The sequence below is a fragment of the Myxocyprinus asiaticus genome, chromosome 16, assembly GCF_019703515.2.
Source record: "Myxocyprinus asiaticus isolate MX2 ecotype Aquarium Trade chromosome 16, UBuf_Myxa_2, whole genome shotgun sequence".
Lineage (NCBI taxonomy): Eukaryota > Metazoa > Chordata > Actinopteri > Cypriniformes > Catostomidae > Myxocyprinus > Myxocyprinus asiaticus.
In genome coordinates, this window is record NC_059359.1 from 6,904,998 (window position 1) to 6,922,760 (window position 17,763).

At 36.8% G+C, this 17,763-nt stretch overlaps 1 protein-coding gene across 1 annotated transcript in view; it reads right to left on the minus strand.

The window, feature by feature from the left end:
- mtmr11 (myotubularin related protein 11) overlaps positions 1-17,763 on the minus strand; it is a 73,172-nt gene that overhangs the window by 13,378 nt on the left and 42,031 nt on the right. The window contains exons 7-14 of the mRNA XM_051720053.1: positions 16,751-16,898; positions 8,583-8,670; positions 7,523-7,611; positions 7,289-7,413; positions 4,238-4,316; positions 3,749-3,819; positions 742-914; positions 63-233 (exon numbers count right to left, since the gene is read on the minus strand). Coding sequence (XP_051576013.1) covers positions 63-233; positions 742-914; positions 3,749-3,819; positions 4,238-4,316; positions 7,289-7,413; positions 7,523-7,611; positions 8,583-8,670; positions 16,751-16,898 — 944 coding nt within the window. The remainder of the gene's footprint in view (positions 1-62; positions 234-741; positions 915-3,748; positions 3,820-4,237; positions 4,317-7,288; positions 7,414-7,522; positions 7,612-8,582; positions 8,671-16,750; positions 16,899-17,763) is intronic.

Below are 17,763 nucleotides of genomic sequence, written 5' to 3' on the forward strand. Positions count from 1 at the left end.
TTCACAACTGCTTGAACTTTTGAAAAGTCCTGTATGTGTTCTGAAACTAACATCTTGAATACCTGTGAACGTCGACATCTCTCTCTCTGGCAGTTGGCTAGGAAGCTACTGAAGAGTGGAAGATGTACACTGTCATGCAACGCCAATAGGTAGTCTTCTGTCAGCTGGAAGCGTGCCGGATACTGCGCCCACAGCTGCCATACACAGTCCAGGAACAGCAGGAACACAGGGGCCTGCCAGAGAGCAAGATACACGATGCATACATGACTTCGATGAATTCACAAATTGCACAAGTTTATACGTTTCACAAGCATTTGTTTCAGAATTAGTGAATGTTCAGCTTAAGTCAACTAAAACATAGTGATCGAGCTGGTCTGCCCATGTTGGCAATATTTTTAGGTTCATCGGTACAACATGAGTGCAGTTGGAGTCAAAATGATGTTGCCTGAAATGGAACCTTACAAACGACTAAACTGGAACTCTCTACATAGGCAGCAATACAAATAGTGCAAAAAGTACTGGGGACTTGTTCGGATTGCGAAAATAAAATAAATAAATAAGCCCACCACAATGCAATATGGGATTCTCTCAAGGACACATGCGATGCTGCCTTAGAATTTGTCCAAAAGAAGGTATCTTCTTTTTACTTTTTTACTTTTCAAATCAAGAGCCTATGATGCCTTACAAGGCTGCCTATGTAGGCAGCTAACTAGGTTTTGGAACAGCGATCTTATACAGTACCTCCTCTTTATCACAGTCCCGGTGGTAGTTGATCCGGCTGAGGAATTTGTGTCCGGCCGTTATCCACTCTTTCTGAAGCAGACCCTGGAATCCGACAACAGTCCTGCAGTGAGGGTCACACATCACCTGTACCAGACTGCACACCACACAGTTCATGTCCCGATCCTCCGGCTCTGAAAAAAACAGTGTATCATCTGATAACAGAAAACTAAAAGTAATCAAGAATATCAATATTTAACTATGGCTTCAGAGTAAAAAAAAACAAAAAAAACACGACGAATATTAACCTCCTGAGAACTGAGCGTGACTGCTGTGTGCATTTTCAATTTCCTAGTTTGATTTATAACTAGTTGCACCTAATAAACATGCAAAAAAATATATATTTTTCTAGAGCAAATAGATTTCCTAAAAAGTGATGGCAACATATGTGGACAGTGGGACAAAGTTTTTATTATTACATTTTAAATAATACCAAGAAAGCTTAAGAAAGACAATTTTTTTTTACTAAATTGTTTATTATATTTCCATGAGTGTTGTTTATTCATGTTTTTAAAACATTACAGACATTACATCAGAAATTAGTATAATTAATTCTGATTCAATTTAATTGCCAGCATCATCCAATCACTGCCAACCATGTTAAAATAAAATTACACATTATAAATTCTGAATCTATGTCATTTGTCCCATGTCTGCCAAACATCATCTGCAGCATGAAACTGAACTTTTAAATGGATATTAGGAGTGAATGCACTTGGCTGAATAGGAAAGCCATAGGATGCTCCTTTACTCCCTATTTAGTGAATGACTTAACCTCCAGTGTGCTGTCTGAATTTTAAATGCACCTTATTTTCATCCTAACTCCATGTAAAGCCTCTGAAAGCAACATTTTCCAGCTTTTGGATGAACCCATTGATTCTTACTGTGATAATGCACAGTAAATATAGGATTTCTAAGGAAAAATGCGCTGAAGTACACGTTAGTGTACAATGTGTTTAGCAGCATGGCGTTTCACGATAAATTGCTCAAATTTTAAAAATGGCTTATCAGATGAAACTAGAGACTCGAATCTTTTGACAAAAACAGGTTTCAATGTAAAACCTTAATTAGGTTTCTTAATAGATGTACACCGATCAGCCACAACATTAAAACCACCTGCCTAATATTGTGTAGGTCCCCCTCGTGCCACCAAAACAGCGCCAACCCACATCTCAGAATAGTATTCCGAGATGCTATTCTTCTCACCACAATTGTACAGAGCGGTTATCTGAATTATCGTAGACTTTGTCAGTTCGAGCCAGTCTGGCCATTCTCTGTTGACCTCGCTTATCAACAAGGCATTTCTGTCCGCACCATCATGCCACGCTCCAAATCACTGAGATAACATTTTTCCCCATTCTGATGGTTGATGTGAACATTAACTGAAGCTCCTGACCCGTATCTGCTTTATTTTATGCACTTCACTGCTGCCACACTTTTGGCTGATTAGATAATCGCATGGATGATTATTTGTTCCAGATGGGCTGGTTTGAGTATTTCTGTAGCTGCTGATCTCCTGGGATTTTCACACACAACAATCTCTAGAATTTACTCAGAATGGTACCAAAAACAAAAAAACTTCCAGCGAGCGGCAGTTCTGTGGATGGAAATGCCTTATTGAAGAGAGAGGTCAACAGAGAATGGCCAGACTGGTTTGAACTGACAAAGTCTATGGTAACTCAGATAACCACTCTGTACAATTGTGGTGAGAAGAATATAATCTCAGAATGCTATTCTGAGATGTGGATTGGTGCTGTTTCAGCAGCACGAGGGGGACCTACACAATATTAGGCAGGTGGTTTTAATGTTGTGGCTAATCGGTGTAGTTTTGTTGGAGTTTCTTCCAAAGACAAACTCAGCTGTGATCAGCGCCATGTTGTTTTGTCACATGACATGAGTTTAACCATTTACTGTCACCTTAACTGAGATCAGTCAGTTTAAATGAATGTAAATTATGCGTTGCATATAGCGAAGCCAAAATACAATGTCCACGCATTTGTACGCAGGGTCGTACAAAGTAAAAATGATTGATTTAGATAATAAAATCACATTTAAAAATCAGAAAATATAGGCTCTGACTGGATGACACACTTTAAAACAGTTAAAAAAAATAGCTGATATATGAACTCCTGTTTATCAACGAATATCAAATTACACATACACCAATGCTCCAAACCAATAGTTGGGCTGAGATAATTTGTTTTCCAAACAATGGAAGGCGGGGGATGTTTGAAACTTGCAATTCTGTTGTCTGCTTCTAGTCTCTCAAGATGTGATGTGTATATTTTTGCACAGCGCACATGTGGTGAACAGGTTTTGCCATGATAGATGGTAGTGTCAGCTTCATCTAACAAACTCATTCCTGAAGTTATTCACTGGTTGTCAAGACACAGAGAATACTGATGTTTATTGGAGGCCAACTGGGGGTCACGCTGAGAAAAACAAACGTGTTAGAGGACTATAAAATGAAATGAGAATTTCAAGAATTGGAGGGCATTGCCAGAGGTCACTGTTTGTTTATAGGTTTATGGCTTAAGAAAAAGAATAAAGTTTTAAACGGTATGGTAGGGCTATTACATTTTAACTTCTGCATCAATGGAGTCACCAGATGGAAAAGGTTTCCCGAACACTCCCTCTGTTTGCCATTGGTCGGGAAAAAAAAAAAAAAAAGAAACAGGTAGTCCCTCCCTTCTTTGTACAAAAAAATGGAAAACAATGTACTGAAGCTATATCGGATATTGACTACACTAAACAAACAGATCAGATTTCATCACTTGTAAATGACAGTACAGACAGTTCATCTTAAAAGAACAGAACAGTGCAGTGTGAACAAAGTCTGAGCTTTACAAATTTAAGAAACACTAAAATGCTGCCTACATGACTAGGTTTTGGAACAGAGTCCTCATGTGTCCATGAGGTGCAAGTTCAGAGACAGGTCAGATGGCTGTTAATTATCAATGTGACTAACCTTGGAGAACAACAGTCATGTGACCACCCCTGAGCAAACAAGCAACCTCAGCGGCTTTTCTCAGACAGCACCTTTGGAGACACAATGACATCAAACACAGCAGGGTAAAGCACATACACACAAACAAACAGCATGATAAACTGACAGCTGATGAAGGTAACATCAAATATATTGACTATGGAACATTCTTAATCGGAAGGTGCACTACTTATTTGTTTCCACTTCAAAACGTTTTACACCTTAAGAAATGAGAAACTGAAAAATCTGTTTAAAATGTGATCTAGAAAAAGCTGTTTTATTCTACATAAAGATTACACATTGCATTGTGGGATACAGTATATCATGCAGTGTGCTCTGTTGTATATTGTGCCTTTTGGCAAATGTAAGTCATCTAGGTAATTCATACTGTACACAGTAAACCTACTATATACTATAGAAATAGTATGTTAGTATGCTACTCTGAAAATATACATGAAAAGACATATATACCTGGTATAGTCTAGCCAGCGAGTGCTTTCAAGTGTAGAAAGCCACTTGTCATCTGGAACTGATACAGATGACGAAATGTCTGCGTGACAGAGAGAGAAAAAAAAAGAATTTTACTCACATATGGGAATTTTCCCGCATTCTTTGGCATCATACAACAGACAATGTGCAGAAACAAAAGTCTGGTGCTGCTGCAAACCCCAATCTGCAGTGGGATTCGTCAAGCTCTTTGAACTCACACCATTATGAGGAATGTTGTGGGCCAGCGTGGGTTTAACCACAGGAGGAATGTGAGGCTAGACAAAACAACAATTCTGTATCGCAGAAACACTAAAATGTATCTTTTTACACAATGGAAGCTATTGACCTTTGTACATGTCTTCAAAAATGCATCAATCTAAAAGTCACGGCATGTAAACACAGATGGAGAAAGACTTTTTAGAAGAAAAAAAAAGAAAGAAAAAATCTGCATGTCATTGTTTCAATTGAACATATAAAGAGATGTTAGGTAGAATGTTCACACTGCTCTTTTCTGCAGGGCGTTTATATGACCTGACATAATCGGTGGAAGAACATGCATGTAAATGTGCTGTTGTTTTTTTCCTTTGTTGCTTTTTTTTTTTTATTGTAGATAAATGTATTCTTTATTCTTTGAGTGTGTTTTTATGCACACCAATACACTGATAACTACAAAAAATCTGAATGAATTGACCAACAAAAAAAACAAAAACAAAAAAACAGACCACAAGAAAAGCACATTGAAATGAAACTTGAAATAGTTGGTTTATAATATGCTTTTGACATCAAAACAAGTCATTCGCACAACACTTGCATATGTTAAATAAGGTGTTTACATGCAAAGCTAAATCAGGGTAATAGGCAAAAATCTCAAAATAAAAAAAAGTGTCAATTGTTTTGCTTGAAAGCTAATTAGTTTTGAGAGCCATGAAGGAGGGAAGATTTTCAAACAGCGAATATAATTTTGGTCTCTTCCTTACAATCAATACAATCTAGGGCTGGGAAATTTAACATGTTAATTTCTGTGATTAATAGCTGACTGTTTAACTGTTCGACTGCACATCCTAGCACAGAAACTGATTGTGTTGCGCAGGGCACTCTTATTCATTACATGCAACATGTGTCCCGGACATAATATGGTAGCGGATTTACTGTACGAAGAACAGAGACTTCACCCGCAAGTGGTGAGCCAGGTGTGGGAGAGATACAGGCAAGCTGCCGTATCTCTTTGCAATCGCCCGAAAACGCTCACCCACTGTCATCTGAACCAGTGTCAAAAGCGAAACCGCGCAAGAGAGACCCAGAGTGTGCACGATAGAGACTGAATGGAAGCCAGAGCAAATAACAGTTTTTAGATTTCAGCAAATTAAACATTCAGTTTGTTTGTATCTGTATGTAGTGTCTTATAATGAATTGGCAATGTACACTTTAGTTTCTCTTGCCAATAAAGCTTGATATAAACTGAATCTACCAATTTGATAATTGTTAAAAAGGTCCACTGGAAAACGGCAGAAAATTTTCTCAACTTTCAATTACAGCATGTCCACTCATTTTATAGCATGTAAACATATACTTGTATCAAAGATTAATACCTGTAAAATTTGTCTAATTAACTCTATCTGCAAAAAAATAAAAAAAATAAAAATGAACAGAACATTTTAACATGTACATATTTAAATTACTTTGTTCTTATAGACAAAGTATATATTTTATATATATTTTTACACAAAGTGTATATTTTAATGTTTGTTTTAAGGTACCATGCATGTACTAGGGATGTGCGCTACGACTAATTTGACTTTCGTTTAAACAGAAGTTTTGTAACCGACTAGTCGACTAGTCTAAAGAGAAACCAACCTTCAAAAAAAAAAAAGTGTTTATGAGACCCATTTAAAATACTTAATCTATTCCAAATCCAATGCTAAATTCCACTGAAAAGGGGCATTTATCTGCGACGTGCTCGCCTTGAATTATGATCATTATAGCCTACAATAAACCTAATGTATAATAAACATGACGTGCACACAGAATAAAATATAGTTTAACCTGTTAAGCAGTCGGCACCTCGTTGAAAACAGCCTTCTTAATCAGCAGATTAAAAACAAATGGCATACCTAGTCTAAAACTGTTATTTTCTAGGCAACTTACTCAAAAGCATAAATATTTGGATGAGCAAAATTAACCCGTCGACATGGTCTGGTGAAAGACGGGACTTGACTCACCTGAGGCGGCTATCCTGCACTTGAAAAAGCCCGCTCAGTGGAAGAATAACATCCAAGCATGCACAGATGTAAAGAAGACTCAAATGTGAAAACATCCATAGGGACTTTCAAACATTTGGAAAGCCGATTCCCGCACCACCGAAGTGATTTTATAACAGACTTTGCTTAGTTTGCTTGTCTAGCGAGAGGACATTTTCCAAGTGAGAGAGGGAAGAAGCACGCACAGCCTGAGGTGAAATTAAACTCTGTATCTGCTCCAGATATCCTCTTTTTTAAATAATATTTGTATTATTAATTCTATTTAAAATATGTAACATTAATATGACAGTAATTTAAGCACAGCCACTGTAAAAATATAAAGCCAAATGTAAATGTGTAAAAATGATGATCACTTTAATGGGGGGAAATATTAACCGACTAGTAATTCCAGTGTCGACGAGCAGCATCAGAACTGTTTAGTCGACTAATCTCGCACATCCCTAGCATGTACCATGATTAATCACATTTAATAACAGAAAACTATGCGAATAACAAGTTAAAAAGTTTTAATCGATTCTATCGATCCTAATATAAACTGTTGGTCTATGGAAAATTGCTGCATGAAGATTCTTTAAACATTCTCCTTTTTGCGTTCCATGGAAAAAATAACAGCATAGGGGTTGGGAACGACATGAGGGTGAGTAAACAAGACAGAAATTGAATTTCTCTACAAACTATTCCTTTAAACAATCATATCTTGATTACTGCCAACCAGTATAAAGATAATTCTTTCATTAAAAAAACAAAACAAAAAAAATGGACCAAAAGCACTGACCGCCCAAACAAAGTGTTCGAAGTCTCGTATGAGCCAGTTGAATGTCTGCAGGTGATGGCATTTCCTCTCCCAGATCTACAATGACACACAGCTGCTGACCACCAAAAAGCACCAACTCCAGATTCCTGCAGACAATAAGAGCTCCATTAGCCTACTTATTAGTGTTCAATGAATGTTTTACTGCTGCCAAGGGATGTCAACTTCATCTAGTCTGGAAAATATGCAAAGACAAACCTGATGTCGTCCTTCTCATGGTAGATGTTATTTTGGAAGCTGGCCATGCGTAGTAAGTTGCTGCCACGTGGATGTCGCCAGCACCATCGCTAATGGGAAAAATTAGTCAAATTAATATATGATTCAATGTTAAGTGTTTGGCTTACAGTATAACTGGCTATTAGAGTCCACACTTAATGATGCTCACTACCTATTTTACCTGCAAAATATGACTTATGATGAGAAAAATAATAAAGGCAGAACTTGATTGTATCCAATTGATGGATCGTAAAAAAAAAATCTTTATATGACATAAGGCGAGGGGTTGAAATATAAGAGGGCTTTTGTGATGTCTGCCAAAAGAAATTGGTTTCTGAAGCTGAGAAAATTATTAGTTTAATTACATTGTTTTCTTTGAAACAACGTGCACCAAGGAACTGTGTGCAATAAAACTAGCAATGTGTAGTAAGAAAATAAACAGGATACGTTTTGATTGCATTTTGACTTTAAAGATAGCTTCACAAGACTTGGAAATAGCATACAAGTTGTTTGGACTACTTTTTTGTTGCAATAATTTTGTCATTTTGGAGTCAAAATAATCACCCATCCCTACTGACTTTTATTATATGAATTTGATTTTACTAGGATGTTCTTAAAAATGTCACCTTTTACAATTTCACAATACATGTAGTTTTAAAGCAACTCTACAGAAAATTATGCTGTAATTTCTTAAATGTCTTAAAGTAATCATTGAGCAGTTTCACTGAAAAACATAATTGAAAATCATGCCTTAACAATTATTTGTCTTAAGGCCCCTAGAAAGCATGCTAAAGCAATTGTGGCAAGAAACCCAAAACTTCATAAGATGTTAGTTAATGTAAAAAACAATTAAACAATCTAGGGAGAATCCAGGCTCAGCTGGGGGAGCCAGTTCTCCTCTGGCTATACAGCATGAATATAATGCCAATATTAGTTATCTATGTGTAATATAAATCATGTATTTATTGAGTAAACTAAATACAGTAGATTTTGGTGGGCAATGTTTAAAACTAAAGGATATTAAGGTTGTGAATAAACTTACTGGGATTCGTCCCTCATTGAAGTGGGCAAATGTTTTCTTGAGCTCTGTGTCCAGAACCCTCTGAGGAACCACACTGAATCTGGGAAGACTACAAGAACACGCAAGAAAACAAAATCTGAGCAGTTTTCACGTGGAACATAGCATGAATATGATTTGACACGCTTAAAAGAAACATGAAATTAAAATCCCAGTTGTGGTGAGCTCACTGTACTTGCAGGCACAGATATAGATGTAAACATTTCTTTGAGAACAGACATACAGAAAGTTTGCATAGGCATGGGCTGTTTTTGGAATAGATTCCTAGTGTACTGCATACTGCATACTTTTAAAAGAAAAGTATGTAAATAATATGCAATATATGTTTCAAACAATAGTATATCACATTGTTATAATGTGTGACATCAAAATATTGCTTGTTTAATCCATTTATAATCAGAAATAAATATGCTTATTTTGCTAATTTCATCCAATCCAAAAAATATCTTAATGAAACTCAAATAATGAGTTCAGAAGCAGATACAACCCCAATTCCGAAAAAGTTGGGACAGTATGAAAAATGCTGATAAAAAAGTCCCAACTTTTTTGGAGCGTGTTGCAATCATCTGATTTGAAATTACTGTACATTTTCAAAAAACAATGAAATTCACAAGGAAAGACATCATATAATGTGTAGTTGTAGTGCTTTAAATATAGCAAAGGGTGAATATAATTTACAAATCACTCCTTTTTGTTTTTATTAGCATTTATCATACTGTCCCAACTTTACGCAGCCGTATACCAGGAAGTTTTAGAGCACTTCATGCTTCCTGCTGCTGACCAACTTTATGGAGATGCAGATTTCATTTTCCAACAGGACTTGGCACCTGCACACAGTGCCAAAGCAACCAGTATCTGGTTTAAGGACCATGGTATCCCTGTTCTTAATTGGCCAGCAAACTCGCCTGACCTTAACCCCATAGAAAATCTATGGGGTATTGTGAAGAGGAAGATGCAATATGCCAGACCCAACAATGCAAAAGAGCTGAAGGCCACTATCAGAGCAACCTGGGCTCTCATAACACCTGAGCAGTGCCACAGACTGATTGACTCCATGCCACGCCGCATTGCTGCAGTAATTCAGGCAAAAGGATCCCCAACTAAGTATTGAGTGCTGTACATGCTCATACTTTTCATGTTCATACTTTGCAGTTGGCCAAGATTTCTAAAAATCCTTTCTTTGTATTGGTCTTAAGTAATATTCTAATTTTCTGAGATACTGAATTTGGGATTTTCCTTAGTTGTCAGTTATAATCATCAAAATTAAAAGAAATAAACATTTGAAATATATCAGTCTGTGTGTAATGAATGAATATAATATACAAGTTTCACTTTTTGAATGGAATTAGTGAAATAAATCAACTTTTTGATGACATTCTAATTATATGACCAGCACCTGTATATGCGACGGGAGAAAGGTGCCTGCCATTGTTCCTGCTAGGCTGCTCAGCCTTAGAGGTTTAATGGTTAGGCAAGGAATGAAGGCAGAGCTAGGGCATCTTCTGCCTGCCAAAAACAAATACAGGCACCTTTGTACAATAGGCGTATACATACATACTGCATACTTCAAAAATAGAAGGTGTAGTATGGCAGTATGCCATTCCAAGACACCACTCTGTGCACAGAATATATAGATACTGCACACTTCAAAAATAGTAATAGTAGTATGGTAGTACACTATTTCAAAAAGCCATAATGTGCACAGTATATATACATACTGAATACTTCAAAAATAGAAGTAGTATGTTAGTATGCAATTCCAAAACACCATACTGTATAAAGTATAAAACAGGAAACTTCAAAAACAGTAAGAGTAGTAGGGCTGAGGGATATGGACCAAAAATCACATTTCTGTATTTTAGTCTAAATGGCGATACACTAAAATATCTCTGTATTTTCTACGAAGTGGGCTAAATGTTAAATCGTAAGTCAAAGCCACATGTGAGATGGTAAATGAAGCTTGCATCGCGCTTTGTTTCGGGACAGAAGACTTTTCAGGCTGCGAAGGCTTCATTTAACACACTCTTCATACTGCAGTTTATGTTTGCTCCCTAAAAAATCCCACAATGCACTGTAAAAACCAGGGAGCATCGTTGCTCACTATGTTCCTTTAGAGGAAACGTCCTCGAGTCTTCAGAAGTCTCTTAAGTCGTTAGATGACGAGCACAAGTGTAAAACTATGAAGTCCAAGCATTATTTTCTCTTAAAAAGAGATGTTATTTGTAATGTCTTTCATTCATAATTACCATGAAAGTGAAACAATCTTTTAAATATTTAAGTTGTTAAAAGAAGGTTTAAAATACACTATATTTTTATTTCTTTATGCCATTTATCTGTGATGACGTGTTTCTGCCTTATCAGCATAAATTTCGAAAAAAAATTTATATTATACATTTTTAAAATATTGAGTGTAAATTTAAAACATTATGCTTTGTGTAATATTACCCTGGAATTTGTTTTAAAAAATGAATTACCATAGCTGCGAGGGGGTTTCTATTAAAGCTGCTGAGAGAGTGACAGTAAATTTGGCATCTTCTCCCATTTTACTGTCTTAATCCACCTTTCTCTATTTTTCTCCTCTTATGGAAAGTCATTCAAATGTAATAGTGGATTTTTTCTTTTGGTCTTGGAGCAAATGGGTAAGTGAAAATAATATTTGCTGTGATCTCCCATTCTCCGCTGTCGAAGTTTACCCTGTAAACGTTTACTTCCACGTTCCAAAACCCGGAGTGTGAAAAAGGTCTATAACACTGTACATTTGAATATCTTCAACAAAAATGAATGAGTGTCACTTGTACAGCGATGGTGCTGATTAATAACAGCTGTGCTACAATGTGCGAGCTCGTTAACATGTCGTGGGTGATTGAGTCATAAGTGTCCCAAGGTTCAGTGGATCAGTACCCTTATCAGTGCCTGAATTCGTGTTCACGATATACTGATTCACAACATAGGGAGCTAGGAGCTGATTGAGACACAGGGTGAGTTTTCTTCGGCAGTGTGGACCGGCGCTTTGTCTCCCTCCATGTTGCAGGAGAAATTGTGCGCAAGTGGGGCCCGGAGAGTGGAGTCGGGGTTGCACGGAGAGTGTGAGAGTGGAGAGATGCAAACACTGGCACGACTTTATGGAAGAAACGGGTTATGTAAAGCAACATCAAACTATATTGATACAAACAGTATCGTCTCATCCTATATCTCGTTTGAAAATATATCAATAGATCTTTAAAAGTCGATATACCGCCCAGCCCTAAAGAGTAGTATGGAATAGACAGGGTTCCTCAATAGGCGGGCCGTGGGCCACATTCGGCCCGAGAGAGACAAATGTTTGGCATGCGCTAAAGGCCTATTCACACCAAATATGTGATGATTATGTGAAATAAACTTCCGATGAAAGGTCTATACACAGAGTGTGTACAAAATACAAATGAAAAACAATTTCACCCCTGTACAGTAGAGGCGCTGTTGCTCTTCAACAAACATTTATACCAGTCTCATGCCTGAACCTTCAGCTGTTAAGAGATTAATATATTGAACACTGTTAAAGCATTCATTTACCTAATGTGGCATAACTGTTTCATTATGATGTTCCCATGGTGTTGATGCATTCTAAGAAGTGTATAATCTGTGTGTTTATGGACGTGAGATGAGTAAAGAGCGCTGTTGCATAAATATACGTCCTATTTATATTTGTACATGTATTTTGCTACGAGTATATTCCAAATAAACTCCTGAAGCCAACTACAATTTTTATATTGTGTCTGGATTAATGCCCGGATAATATAACACAAGGTAATGTGATACAAATACACATGGAATAGTGTACATTAAGAATAACATTGTACAGAAAAAAAATATGATGCATAGCCTAATATTACAAATAATTTCGAAGAAAACATTGGCTCACGGTCTTTATTGAAATTATTGCAATAATTTGTTATATTATCCTTAAGAACAATAACAATATTTATGCTAATAGGTCTAATAAATGAATCAAATTAAAACAGGCTACTAATACTGTGAAAAATAACTAATAAAAAATATTATTATTTATGCGTGACTCTTTAATAATAAAACAACAATAGTAGTAATAATAATAATAGCAGCAGCACAAAACATTTGTCATAACATCGACGGCCGTGGCCCTTGACTTAATATTGTTGACATAATTTGGCCCTTGGTGAAAACTAATTGGGGAACCCTGGAGTAGAGGTAGACCGATATATATCGGTTCTACCGATTAATCGGTGCCGATAGTTACTTTTAGGAAATATCGGTTATCGACAAAAATCTATGCCGATAGTTGCCGATACATTTTTAAATTATTTCTCTGTGGCCAGCGCTATTTTGATTAGATAATCAAGAAATCTAAATTGAAGTGAGGGCATGCAAAGACAAATGTGACTGGAAACATGACCTATCAGCACATCCATTGTTTCTCCAAATTTATATATTTTTTATAATAATAAACCTTATTCCTAATTAAACGTAATCTAGTGAAATTATAAAAAGCTTATTTTGTTAAATACTTAAAAATAGAGCATTGTAATGGAGCCAAGTCTTCACAATTTCAAAGAGCCCCTTGTGTGTTTTAAACAGTATAAACTGTATACATATTGCATTCTTCAAAAATAGTAAGCATACGTAGTATGGTAGCACACTATTTCAAAAATCCATACCATGGACAGTATATAAAGTACATACTGAATACTTAAAAATAGCATATTTCACAAATAGGAGTAGTATGGTAGTATGCTATTCCAAAATGCCATACTGTGCACAATATACAGTACAGTATATACAAACAGCATACTTCAAAAATAGAGTAATAAGGAAGTATGCTATTCCAAAACACCATACTATGCACAGAATGTATACATACTTAAAATTTCAGTCCCATCAGGAATTGCGGCACTTTTCCTGATTTTTGCAGCCCAAAATGACTGAATGTGCTGCGGTCTTTCTCAAATTTTGTGATGCAATTTGTTGTATTTTTTTGTGTTGTTCTGCAGTGAAAACTCACAAATCATCATTATATACCTCTGAATTTGTGTTAATTACATTGTAAATGCAATTACATGTAAATATTTTAGTGCACAATAATTTCTATGCAGTTAGCAAACAAGCAAAAAAAACAAAAAACAGAATTACACACAAAAATACCACACATTTTTAGGTGAAACCTGTGGGTATTTCTGTATTAAAATTTTCTGCCTCAGACAATGCAAGAAAACTTCTCTAAGTTTAAAAAAGACATGCAATAAATCTGTAAACTAAAAACACAAATGAGGATTTAATAATTGGGCCTGTTGCAATATTACATTGTCTAATATTGAAATCTGATATATTGCCATATACGAACAAATACAATTAGAGTTTCATGTATTTGAGCATTTACGTACAAATTTTTATGAAAATGGTAATTTTTGTCATATTTTGAAATATATGTTGCATATACTGTATCTCACAGAAGTGAGTACACCCCTCACATTTTAATAAATATTTTATTATATCTTTTCATGTGACAAGACTGAAGAAATGACACTTTGTTACAATGTAAAGTAGTGAGTGTACAGCTTGTATATCAGTGTAAATTTCCTGTCCCCTCAAAATAACTCAACACACAGCCATTAATGTCTAAACCGCTGGCAACAAAAGTGAGTACACCCCTAAGTGAAAATGTCCAAATTGGGCCCAAAGTGTCAATATTTTGTGTGGCCACCATTATTTTCCAGCACTGCCTTAACCCTCTTGGGCATGGAGTTCACCAGAGCTTCACAGGTTGCCACTGGAGTCCTCTTCCACTCCTCCATGACGACATCACGGAGCTGGTGGATGTTAGAGACCTTGCGCTTCTCCACCTTCCGTTTGAGGATGCCCCACAGATGCTCAATAGGGTTTAGGTCTGGAGACATGCTTGGCCAGTCCATCACCTTTACCCTCAGCTTCTTTAGCAAGGCAGTTGTCATCTTGGAGGTGTGTTCGGGGTCGTTATCATGTTGGAATACTGCCCTGCGGCCCAGTCTCTGAAGGGAGGGGATCATGCTCTGCTTCAGTATGTCACAGTACATGTTGGCATTCATGGTTCCCTTAATGAACTGTAGCTCCCCAGTGCCGGCAGCACTCATGCAGCCCCAGACCATGACACTCCCACCACCATGCTTGACTGTAGGCAAGACACACTTGTCTTTGTGCTCCTCACCTGGTTGCCGCCACACACGCTTGACACCATCTGAACCAAATAAGTTTATCTTGGTCTCATCAGACCATAGGACATGGTTCCAGTAATCCATGTCCTTAGACTGCTTGTCTTCAGCAAACTGTTTGCGGGCTTTCTTGTGCATCATCTTTAGAAGAGGCTTCCTTCTGGGATGACAGCCATGCAAATCAATTTGATGCAGTGTGCGGTGTATGGTCTGAGCACTGACAGGCTGACCCCCCACCCCTTCAACCTCTGCAGCAATGCTGGCAGCACTCATACGTCTATTTCCCAAAGACAACCTCTGGATATGACGTTGAGCACGTGCACTCAACTTCTTTGGTCGACCATGGCGAGGCCTGTTCTGAGTGGAACCTGTCCTGTTAAACCGCTGTATGGTCTTGGCCACCGTGCTGCAGCTCAGTTTCAGGGTCTTGGCAATCTTCTAATAGCCTAGGCCATCTTTATGTAGAGCAACAATTCTTTTTTTCAGATCCTCAGAGAGTTCTTTGCCATGAGGTGCCATGTTGAACTTCCAGTGACCAGTATGAGAGAGTGAGAGCGATAACACCAAATTTAACACACCTGCTCCCCATTCACACCTGAGACCTTGTAACACTAATCAATCACATGACACCGGGGAGGGAAAATGGCTAATTGTGCCCAATTTGGACATTTTCACTTAGGGGTGTACTCAGCCAGTGGTTGCCAGCGGTTTAGACATTAATGGCTGTGTGTTGAGTTATTTTGAGGGGACAGCAAATTTACACTGTTATACAAGCTGTACACTCACTACTTTACATTGTAGCAAAGTGTCATTTTTTCAGTGTTGTCACATGAAAAGATATAATAAAATATTTACTAAAATGTGAGGGGTGTACTCACTTCTGTGAGATACTGTATGTATATATGTGACCTTTTTTATTTGAGTAAAAAACATTTATGAACATTTATCATCAGCATATATATGCATATTGCTATTTTCAGATTCATAGCCTACTGAATTAAGCACTTCAAATTCAAATCACATTTTATTACACAACTAATGGGGATTTTAAGTGAATGTTAGGGATTCTTTGTATAAACGAGGGTTTTTGTGTCTCGTTCGTAGCACGCAGGGTGAAGATTAAACGCTAGCTGTGATGTATGTGGCATGTGTGCTGTTTGCGATCCCTCAAAAGTTTAGACAAGGATTTTGATAGTGAATGCACAACGTGGAGGAGACAAGACGGAGATGCTAACACTGTTCTATGGAGATGATTCAATAGCAACTGTGCATTTGGATATGTTGCAACTGCGTCAAGCCTTTCAAACATGTATTTTGCTGCTGTCAAACATGACGGAATGTGATGGGATTCCCTCAGATTTGCATTATTTGCGTAAAATTTGCAGAAATCATAAAAAATTGCAAGCTGCCGCAAATAATGCGGAGACTGGTTGAATTTGCAAGAAGTCTTGTGATTGCAAAATACTGGAGAGACTGATATTTCAAAAACAGTACGAGTAGTATTGTGGTATGCTCTTCCGAATAAACCTGTCAGAGCTGAATCTAAAACTAAAGCATGTTGAAAAATTGAATCCGCTGGCCTGTGTCATTAAATAACTTTTTTATTAAATGGCAATATTTGTTCCCTGGAATGCAAATAAAAATGTGCTAAACAATATTTGCTATGCTCTCCCACTCACCACAATAGAAGTTTGCCTTGCTATAGTTTACTTCTGTGTTCCAAACCCATTTCATAGAATTTTAAGAAATGCACCAAATGTTTTTTTATAAAAAAATAAAAAAAATTAAAGAAAAAACATTTTTAATTTTGGTGGCATAGTTGCCCTGCACTCTGGTTCATTTCTGGCACTGGCTGTGTTATGGAACACTGACCAATTGTTGTGTGTATAAAGTGGTAAAATACCCTCGGGAGGTCTGAAAGAAGATCTGTACCTGGTGGACATCTCAAAGCGGTCATTGACAGAGCTGACCCTCCAGCCGGTGGCTCCAGTCCTCTCCAGCTCCTGCTCCCAATCCGCTGAACACTCAAACCAGTTCATGTCAGGTTCACGCCGCCTGTTGCTTAGAAACTGCTTCATTTCTATGAACATTGAATGCATGGATTAGTCACAAGATCCGGTTTGTCGCAAAACCTCCCGTGAGCTGCAAACTCAATCAGTTTCCTGCGGAGGTAGTGGACTGGTACAATGAATATGAACTGACCACAAACAAACTTTTACAAGGTTGAAAATCGGCTAGACGGTGACCGGTTTTGGATTACTTTCCATTATTCATTCAGTTCATGGTAACTCTCAGAGATGTGACTTAGCTCATGTTTCCTTCTATGATTCATTTCAATATCAAATAAGTGAGGGTGTACTGCTAGAGCTGGGCAATATAGCTAATAAAATTATATCTCAATATTACACTTCTGACAATATATAACATATAACTTCATATTTATGTATTTGGTCTGAAATGCATTAAAAGGGTGTTTATTTAATTTTATTCAGTGGTTACAGTCATGTCAACCAAAGAGCCACTGTTGCCAAATTCACTGACAATATTGGTAATACTTTACAATAATGTTCTATTTGTTAACATTAGTAACTGCATTAAGTATCATGCACTAACAAAGAGAAATATTTTGAAATATTTTGAAAATGTTGTTTTGATGTTAATGTACATTTTTGAAAATATTATTGTTCATGGTTAATTCATGTTAGTTCATAATGCATAAACTAATGCTAACATATACTATTTTAAATTTAAAAATTATTAGTATACGTTGAAATTTACATTAACCAATTTAAACGCTAGGATTGTGAAAGTGTTGCAAAAGTATTGTTCAATGTTAGTTCAAGTTAACTAATGTAGTTAACTAATGTTAATGAATACAACCTTATGAAAATGTTCTAATGATTTAATCATTTTCACTAATATGCACCTATATAACAATACATAAA